Raw genomic sequence first — 14,014 nt, 5'->3', positions numbered from 1 at the left:
TTCTTATCATTGTTGACTATCGTCATGCCCCCATTATTTGGGACACATTGAACCGGAGAAGTCCATAAACTATCAAAAATAGGGTAGACAACCCCGGCATCTAACCACTTGATGATCTCCTTTTGACAACCTCTTGCATGGCTTCATTTAGTCTCCTTTGATGTTCAATAGATAAATTGGCACCTTCCTCCAAGTTAATCTTTTGCATGCAAAATGCGAGGCTTATTCCCCGAATATCCGGCAATGTCTATCGAATAGCCTTCTTCCTCTTTTGTAGCACCGCCAATGTAGCGTCTACCTGCACGTTAGTCAAACAAGAGGAAGGAATAACTGGTATAGTAGAAGAAGGGCCAAGAAATTCATACCGAAGATGCGGAAGCAATAGCTTCAACTCCAAGATGGGAGGCTCCTCAATTTAAGGCTTTGTTGGAGGAGTTGTTCTATTTTCGAGATCCAAGGAAAATTTGCAGGGCTCATAAGTGTACGACCCCATTCCTTGCAAAGCGTTCACACATTCCACAAAGCCCTCTATCTCTTCATCATCAACGTTGAGCAAGACGGCCTCCATTGTATCATCAACATTCATCACAACACTTGTTTCATTCACAATCACATCGATCACCAAGTCCACGAAAGAGCACACCTCATTGCTATTGGGTTGACTCATAGACTTACACGCATGGAAAACCACTTTTTCAACACCAACCCAGAAGGTTTGTTCTCCAGCTTCAACATCAACTAGAGCCTTCCCCATAGCAAGGAAAGGTCTCCCAAGAATAATCGGTACCTCATAGTCAACCCCACAATCAAGCATGACAAAATCCACCGGCAGAATGAATTTATTGACACGAACCAATATATCCTCAATCACTCCCAATGGTCTCTTCGTGGTACGATCGGCCATTTGTAATCTCACAGATGTGGGTCTTGTTTTCCCAATTCCCAAAGTCTTGAAACCTAATAGGGCATCGAGTGACACTTGCCCCAAGATCACAAAGAGCTTTAGCAAATAGTACAAGGGATTGTTAAAGCACCGGGATCTTCCAATTTGGCGGCCATTGAATGCACAGTTGCACTCACTTGTTGAGTCATTTTTATTGTTTCACAGTTCATCGACCGCTTCTCTGTCACCAAATCCTTCATAAACTTTACATAACGGGGCATTTGCTCCAAGGCTTCAACTAATGGCACATTGATTGATACACTCTTCATCATGTCATTAAACTTTTTGAGTTGATTCTCGTCATTTTGCTTGGCAAGCCTTTGAGGATATGGAGGAGGAGGCCTAGGAATTGGTGCCTTAGCCTTTTGCACTACCAGTTCCGGTATGTCAACAACGTGATCCTAGACGAGTTCACTTCCTCTTGAGTCTCTTCCACATTGTCATCAATATGAATCCTCACTTCATCATTTGCTTGCAACACATTGTTTGGGGTCTCATCTTCATGAACCAATTGCTCATATTCCACAAGTTTCCTTTGACTTGAGGTGGGTGCCTCCCCACCTTTTCCACTCCTTGTAGTAACAGCCATGGAATGTCCCATGTTGTTCCCATCCTTTGTGTTCACCACCGTGTCACTTGGTAGTGCCCCCCTTCGGATGAGAGTTTAGAGCTTGAGAGATTTGAACTTCCATGTTGCGAATTGAAGTGTTGTGTGAGGCTAGTTGGGCATCGGAGTCGGCATTCTTCTCCATAATTTGTTTGAACATTATTCGTCTCATCTCATTTTTAGGAAAACATGGACCATGGGATGGATAAGGAGGCTTGTTGCACCGTTGTTGATACATCGGGGGCCTTTGAAAGCCCAACCCCCGATTGCCTTGATTATTGTTCCATCCTCCCTGGTTGTTGCCTCCCCAATATCCTTGGTTGTTGCCACTCCAATTGCCTTGGTTATTTCCACCACTCCAATTTCCTTGTTTGTTGTTATTATTCCAATTCTCTTGGTTGTTGGAATTCCAATTATCTTGATTACCTTGAGGTTGCCATTGTTGTTGATTCGGTTCTTGAGAGTTATATTTTTGCCCTTGAAAGTTGTTCACGTATTTCAGTTCCTCCTCTTGTTCATTGTAAGATTCATTTTGATCAAACCCACTATCTTCTTGCACATAACTCTCTACACGATTTTGCACTTGTGGACCCTTTGGCCTTCTCTTGTTCACCATCATACTAACTCCCTCCATGGCATTGACTTGCTTATGACTTTTGCACTTGTCAAATTTGAGCCTTGGCTAATTGATTCATTGTGGTGGTCAACTCGCCAATGTCTTGCCCATGATCATGCAATCCTTTTTGTAGGTGAATCACGTTCGGATCACCTTGAGGAACATTTTCTCTACTTTTCCATGCCGATGAAGTATCTACCATTTCATCTTAAATCTCACAAGCTTCCGCATACGACGTTGTCATGAAATTTCCACCGGCAAGTTGATTAACCACGCCCTGATTAGTTGTATTGATCCCCCGATAGAAAGTTTGTTGAATCATAGCCTCTGTCATGTTATTATTGGGGCACTCTTTGACCATCATCCGGTATCTCTCCCATATTTCATGCAACGGCTCATTGGGCTCTTGTTTGAATGCTATAATCTTGTCTCTAAGAGTAGCCATATGCCCGGGAGAAAAGAACTTGGAAATAAATTTCTCTGCCAATTCATCCCATGTATGGATAGAATGGTTTGGCAATCTCTCTAACCAATCCAAAGCTTTCCCCTATAGAGATAAAGGAAATAGCCTCAACCTTAAAGCATCCTCGGAGACGTTTGTCAGTTTACTCCCCCAACAAGTGTCCACAAACCCCTTCAAGTGTTTGTATGCATTTTGACGTGGAGCCGCGGTGAAGAATCCTCGTTGCTCTAGCAATGTGAGCACTACATTCATGATTTGATAGTTGCCCGCCCTAATGTGGGACGGGACTATGGCACTTACATACCCTTCGTTCGGCAACACCCGGTGTGGAGCCGCTCTTGGTGGAGGTGGGCGTAGAACTGGGATGTTGTTTTGAGGTGGTCAGCCTCTTCTATATGCTTGAGGTTCAAGAGGAACCTCTTCAACTTGGTCATCTTCCACGTCCACATCCCCCAAAGGCATGTTTTCGAGTTGATCATTGTTGAGGGCCATTGTTGTACCTATAATTGATTCACAAAAATCAGTAACATAGAAGGGAAAGAAGACAATTCGCACACAAAACCAAATATATAGCTAAATCCATTTTTAGCCCCGACAACGACGCTAAAAATTGATCTCGTAATCATACCTCTATTTGAGGTTATGAAACGGCCGATGCAATAGTAATACCCAACAAAGAATCGGGGTCGAATTCCACAGGGAGCTATACGTGGGATTTAGGAGTATATATTACAGTGTATGAGTATGAATTATCTCAATTTAGGCTAGATACTTACTGGGTATGCTTTGATTTATGCATTCATGCTACACTTCTGCACTTATTGTGAAGGTATATATACTTTTGGTGGTATTTTAGACGTAAAGACACAGATATTACGGGGACTTTACGGGGAGTCTCATCCCTTGTTATGAACCACAGCACTATTTATATTATCTTGTCTATTTTGTATTCCAAATAGATGTTGAATTATTTTTGTACCTTCTAGTAGATGCTCATGCACTTGTGACACCGAGTTTGGGATATGCTAGTCGATGTTAATAGTTTTGCTTTAATATTGTCACATTTTATTTCGTGTCTTACTAATATTGTATGTATCCGTGATTTTATAATATATTAAATTCCTTATTTAACAGATTTTATGATTTCAAAAGTATTAAAATGAATATTTAATTGGATGATTCACCGTTGGCTTGACTTACGGCGACGTTGGGCGCCATCATAGGCTATAGTGCATTTTGGGTTGTGACACATACTATTGAAGATATTGAGAAAGCTGAGAAGATAGATTCTTATAGTAATGAGAGCTTAGTTGATATTGATCCATCTTCTATTGCTAAGGCACCTATTTCACATGAAGAAACCCAAGATAATAATAAAGATAGTGATCAAGATCAAAATGATCATCATGGTGTAGATGTTATGGATTCTCCAGTTGATGAAGTTGTGATTGATCAGCAACCAATTCCTACTCAGATAACTACTTCAAATTCTCTTGAAACCTCTCTTAGAAGATCTACAAGGGAGAAAGCAAAAATCCAAGCGCTATCCTCCTGATGAGTATGTACTTTTGACTGACGTGGGAGAACCTAAGAGTTATGATGAAGCCATGCAAGATACTCACAAAGATGGATAAATGCCATAGAAGATGAGATGAAGTCACTCCATGAGATGGCACATATGAGTTAGTAAAATTGTCGAAAGGTAAGAGAGCTTTATCAAACAAATGGATATTCAAAGTAAAGCAAGATAACCATACCTCTGCGCCTAGGTACAAGGCGAGGTTAGTTGTTAAAGGTTTAGGCTAGAAGAAGGGAGTTGACTTTGATGGAATTTTCTCCCCTGTTGTGATGATGTATTCTATTCGTGTGATTTTAGGCTTAGCTGTGAGTCTAGATTTAGAGGTTGTGAAGATACACATTGATGACAATCATTCGGATATACTGACAAAAGCGATGGTTGCAGATAAGCATGTGTTTTGTAGAAAATTGGTATGCATGAAGCCTATCAATAGTTCCTCTACTTGAAGATATATTTGACCCCTTGGCTGGAGGGGGAGTTTATTGGGTCACGCCCGTGTTGTCCAGCCAAATGCCCAATTGCCTAATTCTAATCTATTTTGGTTTCCATTCTTATTCGGAATTGGATTCGATTTGTATTCCTATTTGGAGTTGGTTTTGGCTTTAAGCGAAAGCACCACTCACTGTCTATAAATAGAGCAACCTTGGATAATTGCTCTATGCTCATTGGTATAAGTCTTTGAAAGACTTTAGTACGTAAGAGTGGCTTTTGAGAGAGCTTTCATCAAGAGAGAGGAGAGAAGAAAAAGTATCTGTTTTGCTACTGATTTTGTTCCGACCAGCCAACTTCAAATTACGTTTTCCAATTCATTAACGGTTGGGTCGGGCTGAATTATTTACTATAGTTCTTAACATCGTGGTCTTTGATTTGAACGGTGAGGATCGGATTTGGAGGCAATTTGCATCCGATTTCGAACCCCGAACAACAACTCCATTTTTGTAACGTCTTCTCCTCTTTCTTCAATTGATTTGGTGTTGCTATCGTTGCTCTGTATTTGGCACTTATTGTTTAACCAATTTGGAGAACTTTTGTAACCTTCTTATTGTTACTGTGGAGCTTTTTGGATCTGTGTGATCCCGTGGTTTTTACCTTCGATTTGAAGGGTTTTCACATTAAAATTTGGTGTTCTTTATCTTCTTTATTTTCGGGTTTGCCTCTTCCTCGACATAACACTATAATCACTATTTCTTTATGAAAATATAAACAAACTTATTATCAAAGTATGTTTTAATTAAAAGTTTTTGAATATATATAGTTCGAGTGAAAAGCTATATTTGAAATTATCGCATCCACCTCCTAAAGTACGTAATAACAACAACAATGTTGAAAATTTTGGGCAGATTAACACTCAAACACACTTGGAGAGGAGTAGATGAAAGGAATTCTTCATTCAACTTGTCTTCGAAAATAGTTGCACTATTTAGGTATTCATAGGAATTCTTCTTAAACGTACCTACTCTAGTACGTGTCATAATAACTTATTCTTGACTTTTTTGTTTCCGAAATACATGTACAAGATCGTACATGCTTTCTTACAATAATTTTGAATACACGAACTAAGTAAATTCATGTACTTTGGATGAATCGAGGTTATTTATCCAAGAGATAGTACAGCTAGTATTACATGAATAGAACTACATCCTACCTCTGGTAATATTAATTACCAGCAGTGTTCGTGTTAGTGCGACCTCCATTAGTAGTCCTGTAGTTGGGAAAGGGCACCCTACCATTCTCAATAGACATGACATCCTGCACAAGGATTTCATAATGTCGCTTCACTTCTTCAGCTGTCTTCCCTCCAACAGCTCTGGCAACGTTGGACCACCGGTGGGGAGTGTCCTTGTCGTACACCGCCAGAGCCTTCTCAAAGGCCTTGTTCTGCTCTGCTGTCCAGGAGCCATGGCAGGACATTGAGCTTGATGCCATTTTTGGAAGAACAAGAACAAGTGAGAGTTGATTAGCAGAAGAGACTAGTGACTGATCGTAGCTGTTGTGTGCAAAAGAGGTGGCAAAGTGCTGATTCTTATAGAGGTCCAGCGTTTGAGGAGTGAGCGGTTTGGGTCGTGACAGTGGCATACGTAGGATTTTTTCAAGCCGAATTAACCTAAATAATCGTCCATCTAACCATTTAATCTAAAAATAGACGACAAATATATATATATATATATATATATATATATATATATATATATATATATATATATATATATATATAATTGTGTACAATCAGTTTATAATCTATTTGTATAAAGAGCTGTTTATTATCATAAATCAGCTTTTATTTGAGTCAAAGTTTGAGCATAAGTTTATATATTGTTATCCCAAATTAAGTAAGCTTTGTGGGACCATGATATTTGTGTGGTTATAAAAGCTTCTTATTAAGGATAAAATGGGTAAACTAAAAAGTTTTAAGTTGAATAATTTTCAATCGTAGAAATGTGCCATTTTTTTTCGAACGACTAATAAGAAAAATGTGTCATCTATATTAAAACAGATGGAGTAATATTTACTTTGTATTATATTAAAAGGAAATAATATTGGTTACATATATATTATTTGCAACGAAACAGTGTTAAATGGCATCTCGGGTAGCTAGGAAGGTGCCTCCGGCACTTATTCTGCCAGTTAGTGCTAGAATATTGGTGATTTGTCTCCCTAGGAACCACAAGAGGAGCACGAGAATTAAACAACATTCACATATGCATAACGAGAATAAGTCCCACAAAGAAAACTTTCAATACCCCCTCTTCTTTCTGAATCTAAAGAGATTCTGATAGCGTCATGTTAAATAAAAAAAATTCTGGTAATTCTACCATTTTTCTGCTCCAAAAATAAGTAATTGAGATGGAATCCAAAGATACTGGCCGTACGAGAGCTTTCACGAGGGTGCTACGTAAAATCCTGTCTTTTAGTATTACCCACTAGTTTAAGACTTGGTCTGAGGAGCAGATTGCCAAAAGATATCACCAGGCCTTTTTTGCATGCAGTGACCGAGTGACGTACAAAGGACTTTGTATATATGGTGTCTATTTTTTGTCACGATTAATTTGTCTAAGACGAGTATGGATTTAGGACAATTAGGTCCGAAGATTTTCCTATCATGTCCCTAATTAATGTTTACTTTGCATTATTTTTTGAGTGTATATATATATATTCCTCCATTTAAAAAACAATGACATGATTCTAAGTTTGAAAATTATTACTTTATACAATAATTTATCCTTAATGAAAAGTTTTTATAGTCGCATGTATATATGGTAAATTTTAAAAACACCAAATGTTATGCCATATTAACAATTTACAAAAGATTTCAGTTCTTTCCAATACTTTATGCATAGTCAAACTATATCATATATAAAAGGAACACGACCGAGTATTACTTAATCTGCAAAGTGGCATCGGTTGATACCTGCTTGGTTGAAGCTGTCTCCGCCACTATCATAATCGTTTACCTTGAAAATGGTAATTACAATAAATTTGATTTTGTTGTTCTAAAAATACGTGATTTATTTTAATACTAGTTGTGAAGTGATAGATGCTAAGTGTGAGTCAGAAAAATGAGATAAGAGCTTGAGGACAGTATAATATGCAAACCGAATGGCCGTGAATCGGGGTCTCGACCTGGCCTACGCTGGGCCTCAAGGTCGAGCTAAAGTGTCAGACTGGGGATGGTCGATGAAGAACTAACAGTTCTAAGGACCTTGATGATGGCTCTTTATGATCAATGATGAGTAATAAATAAAGAACAATCAATAAAACACAACAAATGTAAGCAATAAAATCAAAGGAGCGACAGTAGAATATGTTTAAGTCGAAGGGCAGAGAATGTTCTTGTTCTTGTATTGAATATCATGTGTCTTACAAAATGATAAGGGTCCCCTTTATATAGGAGGGGGAATCCCAACATAGTACAGGTGCATTTATTACAAAGATATGCGGCTGGTACAGCCATTTAATGTCTTGGTACGGACTTGTACTATTCTTATAGACCTGATCAGCTCTAACCACGTGCCTTGAGAATTTCCCGCTTGTCCATTATAGCCACCGATTTGCACTGTCCCGAGGTCGAACATAGGGAACCTTCGGGGTCGAACCTCGAGCTGTGCCTCGAGCTTTCTGGAGACGGGCTATGGAGCGTCATAATGATCATAAAATTGGACTCTCCGATTTTAGCCGTATATAGATAGTCCCCGCGTTTCTTTGAGTAAAATGATAAGAAACGGTCTTGAATTCTTTCCATTCCCTGAGAAATGGAATTTCACACGTAAGTGGTACACTTGTGCTTTTGTTATTTTTGTTCATAGTGGAGGCAGACTTCGTAAATGTGTTGTCTTTCCCTTTCCGCAGCAATCCCGTGGTCGCCATACGAGGTCCCCAATCAGGCGGATTGGACTCAGAAACTGGTAGCTTGCTCGACCTACGATGAGCGTAAGTGGCGAGACCTATCGAATGGTAGATGGGAGGCAAAACACCACGGTGAGTACCGTATGATATTTTTCTTTAAGGAATATTTCCCTTTGTGTTTCCTAACTTCTTTACTGCAGGTGTTGGAGAATTTTCCGAGATGAGACCATGCCCTCTTGGAGAGGAGGGAGGATCATCGGCTTCAGGGCCGAAGAGCGATAACAAGCACAAGGAATCCTCAGTGGGCGAGGAGGTTTATAGTGAGGCAGGGTCTGCCCCGAGGCGAAAAGGAGATGCGATCGTTGAGGTAGATCATGTACCTATCGGCCGTTGTGCGAACATTGGTGCAACAGAAGGGAGCGATCACACATCGATGGCTCGATTCGAGAGACCTCTCGAGGGCAGCTGAGCCTGCAATACCCGAGATTTCTAGCCTCGGAGGAGTGGCTCCTCTTTTGCCACCGTCTTTTTCCCTGGTCAAAGGTACTTCGAGGGACAAGGATCTTTCGCCGCTATCTCCTTCTCCCGTTGAAGGTACTTCGAGGGATACAGATTTTCTGCCGCCGTCTTCTTCTCCCGTCGAAGGTACTTCGAGGGATGTTCGAGGCTAGGGGCCGCCTAAATCAAGCGGGGTCTCGAGCGATCATATCCCCACTGAGAGTGGTTCGACTGCGGCCGATGAGATCGGGCCAGTAGATGTACGCTCAACTTTTGAGGAGGCTCAGCGGCTCTGTTCTGTGGTGAGTTTTGGTTGACTTTGTTGGTTTTTCGGTTTTGCATTTTTATTTTCTCATTGAGGTTCTTTTTCATAGGCCTTTGACAAGCTTAAGTCCGAGCTGCTCCGTCGTGAAGCCAGGTTGCGGAAAGCCTTGGATGGGGAGAAATCCCTCAGGCTTCTTTGTGATAAAAGGGCAAAAGAGTTGATACACCTTCGACACGAGATGAAACGAAGCCTGAACTACGAAGGCCGCCTCGAGAGACAGGTAACCTTTGTTTCAAGGGGATGCATGTTTCTTTTTCTATCCTCGGAGATTAATATTTTGATGCATCAGTTGCAGAGTAAGACGGAGGACCTGGAACGCCTTTGGGGCAAAGTTGGTCAGGCCAAGTATGAGTGTAATGAGCTAAGGGCTCAGATAGATGCCCAAGTTGCGGCCAAGAAGAATGCTTTGGCCAAGGCTTCTGCCCTCGAGGTGCAACTCCGAAATGCTCGTGAAAATAGCTCGGTCCAGATGAGCAGGATTGTAAGGCTCGAGTCTGACCTTTTGAAGATGAAGGTCGAGGTCGTGAACGCCCGGGCTGAAGCTGAAGAGATTCGAGCTAAGGCTGATAAGAAAGTGGTTGTCTATTTAAAAACGTTGCTGACGCTCGAGCTCAGTTGAGAGGGGCTTCCGATCGGGAGAGCAGTAGCAATGAATATGCCCGGTGCAGATCCGGGAGGGAAACCCTCGAGGAGATCCACGCTAGGGGCCTCGATCTCAAGGAAGAGATAGAGCAGGCCAAGGCGGATGAATACGACACCAAGTTCCTCGTATCCGATGCCGAATATAATGAGGAAGAGGCCGATGGAGCCGCAGTCCCTGAGGGGAAAGTAGACTAGGCTTTTCCTTTCTGATTCTGCGTACAATGCTCTTAGAGAACATTGTAAATGAAGCCTTGTATTATTTCACATATACATATAAAAAAAAGCCTTTCAGTTTTCCCCTTTCATGAATTTCCCTTTGCTTGTGTATGTATTTCTTTTGTTTTGAATTTTGACGTTTGTCAATGATTAGCTAGATAAGTTGGATTTCGAGGTAAAACCCTTAGGTTTACAAATGGGCTAGCCCGTAGGCTCTTACGCATTTTCCCTTAGGCACTTTTTAGTTAACCGTTTCAGACTCAGTCTTCGAGTCGGGTTCCGACTCGAGCTCATCGACCCTTAAGTTTTTGAATTTTATGCTAGCTCGTACGCTCATACGCGTTGGGTCGTCACGACCTCTAATATGGGTTGGCGTTTGGGCTCTTACGCGTTGGGTCGGTACGATCTCTAATATAGGCTGGCGCTTAGGCTCTTACACTTTGGGTCGGTACGACCTCTAATATAGGCTTTATTTTTCCCTCGTCAAAGACTTTTTTTGTTATTGTCCGACTCTTCGATGGTTCGGTAAGAACCTCAATTGTGAGCCGTTGACGATAAATGAGCACCTCGGGAGGTTTCGCTCGATGGCTGAATTCTTTCGAAGCCTTTTCATTGTTTGGAGCTAACATGAACGAAGCTCTTTTGCTTATGCCGAGGGTAGCCTGATTAACCGGTTCTTTTCGAAGTAGTTTTGAAGTAATTGAAGGCCTGTGATTTTATGGCGACGGTCGGGCGTCCCCGAGTCGTGTTAGTTTGGCCGGGTCTTATGACCGTAGTCATTGTGTTTGGCCGTAGCCTTTTAGTCCCCGAGTGAGGTAGCCTCGGCGTCTATATCGAGGGTATGCCTTTTTAGGGGTCTTACAAGTTCGGATATATAGCCTTGACTTTAAGATCGGGATTATGCCTTTTTTAAGGTCTTATAAATTTGAACATGCCTTACTTGAGGTCTTACAGATAGGTTACTTGGCACAAGTACAATTCATGTCTTGCTTGAGTCTTACAGATTTGGTATTGCCTTATGGAGGTCTTACACTGTTGATAATGCCTCATGGAGGTCTTACGTTTTCTAGCATTGCCACATAGAGGGCTTTCGGGCTCAAGGTTGCCCGCTTGGGGTCTTATGGCCTCGAGTTTTTGATAGCTCGATGGGGTGACAGTCGGCGACAGTCCCCGAGACATCGAAAGTTTTTGGCTCTGGAGCCGCTCCTTGTAAACTTGATGTTTCTTTATTAAGGGCTTTTGAGCTTGAAGTTTCCGGCCCGGAGGTCTTATGGCTTCGAGTTTTTGGTGTCAGTTTTCGGGTGTTCGGGAAATTTCTGGCCCTGGGGCTGTTTCTTGTGAAAATAGCAAACTTCTTTAAAGCGCAAAGTGTTTTGATGCAAAAAATATTCCTTGATTACTTGGCACAAGTATACATAGTTTTCGCCGTCGAGGGTTTGATTATTCTACGCGGCCACGGTTCATTTGACCGTTTGGCCCGATACATCACCTTCCTATCGAGATCCTCTTTAGCTTATTTTGATCTCTCCAATGATCTCGTGGGGGGATGCCCCCCCCCCCCCAGTATTCGAGGGTGATTGGAGAGAAACCTTGAATACTTGTTGAGTCCTCCTTAGGTAGCATATAGATGTAGCCTCGTTAAAAACCTTGCCGGTAAAAACCTTTTTGGGATAAAATCCGTTCGAAGGAAAAGAGTGCAATGCATGCTTTAAAACCCAAGGTCTTTGAGTCGGAGGATGTTTCGCTGTCTTACATCGAACACCTTAGCAGTAATAGCGTTTGAGCATTGATATGTTCCAATTGCTTGGAAGTTGTTCGCCTTCCATGGTACCGAGCTTGTAGAACCCTTTGCCGATCACTCCGAGGATGCGGTATTGTCCTTCCTAGCTCGGGCTTAGCTTCCCTTCATTAGGGTTTTGAGTGTTTAGGGGGACTTTCCTTAGGACTAAGTCCCCGACTCCGAAATGTCGGAGATTTGTTCTCCTGTTATAGTACCTTTCGATTCTTTATTTTTGGGCGGCCATTCGGACCAGTGAAGCTTCTCGCTTTTCATCTAATAGTTCGAAGGTTGCAGTCATGGCCTCGTTGTTTGAGCTCTCGGTGGCATGTCGAAATTTGGCACTTGGCTCTCCAACCTCGACCGATATCAAAGCCTCTAATCCATACACCAGAGAGAAAGGCGTCTCTCCCGTGCTCGATTTTAGAGTTGTTCGATATGCCCATAGCACCTCGGGTAACATTTCTCTCTATTTTCCTTTCTCATTTTCTAACTTCTTTTTCAAGTTTCGAATGATGGTCTTGTTTGTGGACTCGGTCTGGCCGTTTGCACATGGGTGGTAGGGTGTTGACGGGATCCTTTTGATTTTATGGTCCTCGAGGAACTTTGTTACTTTGCTTCCGATGAACTGCTTCCCGTATATAGTATATAATTTAGATAATTTACAAGAAATTACCGTATATAGTATATTGCCTTATATATAGTAGTATAGTATTATAGATATACTAAATGTATAGTATATAAGCTATATTCGAATTTCGATATAACATTAGCTATATTAAGACATATATATATATTAAGATGAACTCGGTATCAAAGCTGCAAATTAAAGTTTACATTTAATACTTCAAATTAAAGTTCAATGCCTTCAACATAATACTTCAAATTAATCTAACAAAACTAAAACATTAAGCATAATACGTCTAATAATTTTAAAATAACACAAACTGTGTCAAATCAACTTAAAATCTTAAATACGAATGTCTGGAGAACGCGCAAGATAACTCTTTATATGCCTCCTTAAACAGCCTGTGCCCTCCAACTTTGGACGATGAGTGTAGACTCGACCACAATTCTTGCACTTTATTATGTAAACTTCTTCATTTTCTTCTACCACATTAAAGTGTTCCATAACAAATGGGCAAATCTACAATCACCGGGCATGATTTAACTTGAATTAAGAATTTGAGTTTGAGAAATGAGAGATGAGTGAAGACTTGAATACTTCAATTGGAGTTTGAGAAATGAGAAAGATTGATGATTTTGTAAGTAAAAATGAAGGAATGAGGGGGTATTTATAGTTGAGAATAGGGAAAAAGTGTAATTATAAAAAGTTTGGGGTTAAAACAAAATTTGGGGGGCAAATGGCTATTTTCTAAAAAGCCAAACGGCTAAATTGGCAGGCCAACGGCTAGTTTTTAAACTTCCAACCGTTGGCCAATTTTTGAGGGAATTTTTTTTTATAAAATGTAGCCGTTGGGCCCGTTTAGGACCGGTTAGGACCGGTTGAACCGGCCTACTTAGGAGCCGGTCCCGCGCCCAAACGGTCCCGGTCCTAACGGGCTTATTATTTGAACCGATCCACTTGGGCCTGCACCCCTTCTGGTCCCGGGCTTAAACGGATAGGCCCGTTTAGGCCCACTACCCATATGAGCTCGCGGGCCTGGGCCGGGCCCGGGCCTAACCGACCCATTTGCCACCCTTAATATTGGCAATGAAAAAAGCAAGAAAAGAAAAGGCAAAAGGAGCTATCATTAGCCCAGTGTATTTTATCGTCTGTCTTATGATATTATTTAGTACCAAGTTTTCGTATTTTCTTTCAAATGTGCTTGTTTTGCTTATATATTATGTTCATGTGCTTTAGCTTTTTCTAGAACCCTTTTTGATATGATTTAACTTATTTGGGAAATTACATAAGTTGCCACCCGACCTATGGCCCAAATCCCGCTTACACACTTTCTGTGGACCATAATAACCTTACACACGCAACTTTTCTAAAGTGTG

At 41.2% G+C, this 14,014-nt stretch overlaps 1 protein-coding gene across 1 annotated transcript; it reads right to left on the bottom strand.

Annotated features, from left to right (window-relative positions):
- Positions 5,578-6,227, bottom strand: LOC109224598 (protein RADIALIS-like 1). Its single transcript, XM_019389143.1, has one exon. It carries the CDS (start codon positions 6,132-6,134, stop codon positions 5,865-5,867), a length of 270 nt encoding a protein of 89 aa, XP_019244688.1. The 5' UTR covers positions 6,135-6,227; the 3' UTR covers positions 5,578-5,864.

This window comes from Nicotiana attenuata, chromosome 3, assembly GCF_001879085.1.
Source record: "Nicotiana attenuata strain UT chromosome 3, NIATTr2, whole genome shotgun sequence".
NCBI lineage: Eukaryota > Viridiplantae > Streptophyta > Magnoliopsida > Solanales > Solanaceae > Nicotiana > Nicotiana attenuata.
This window is presented reverse-complemented; position numbering and strand designations above follow the sequence as displayed.

Excerpts from the sequence above, each read along its gene's own strand:
- LOC109224598 (XM_019389143.1), bottom strand. The coding sequence starts at position 6,134 with ATGGCATCAAGCTCAATGTCCTGCCATGGCTCCTGGACAGCAGAGCAG.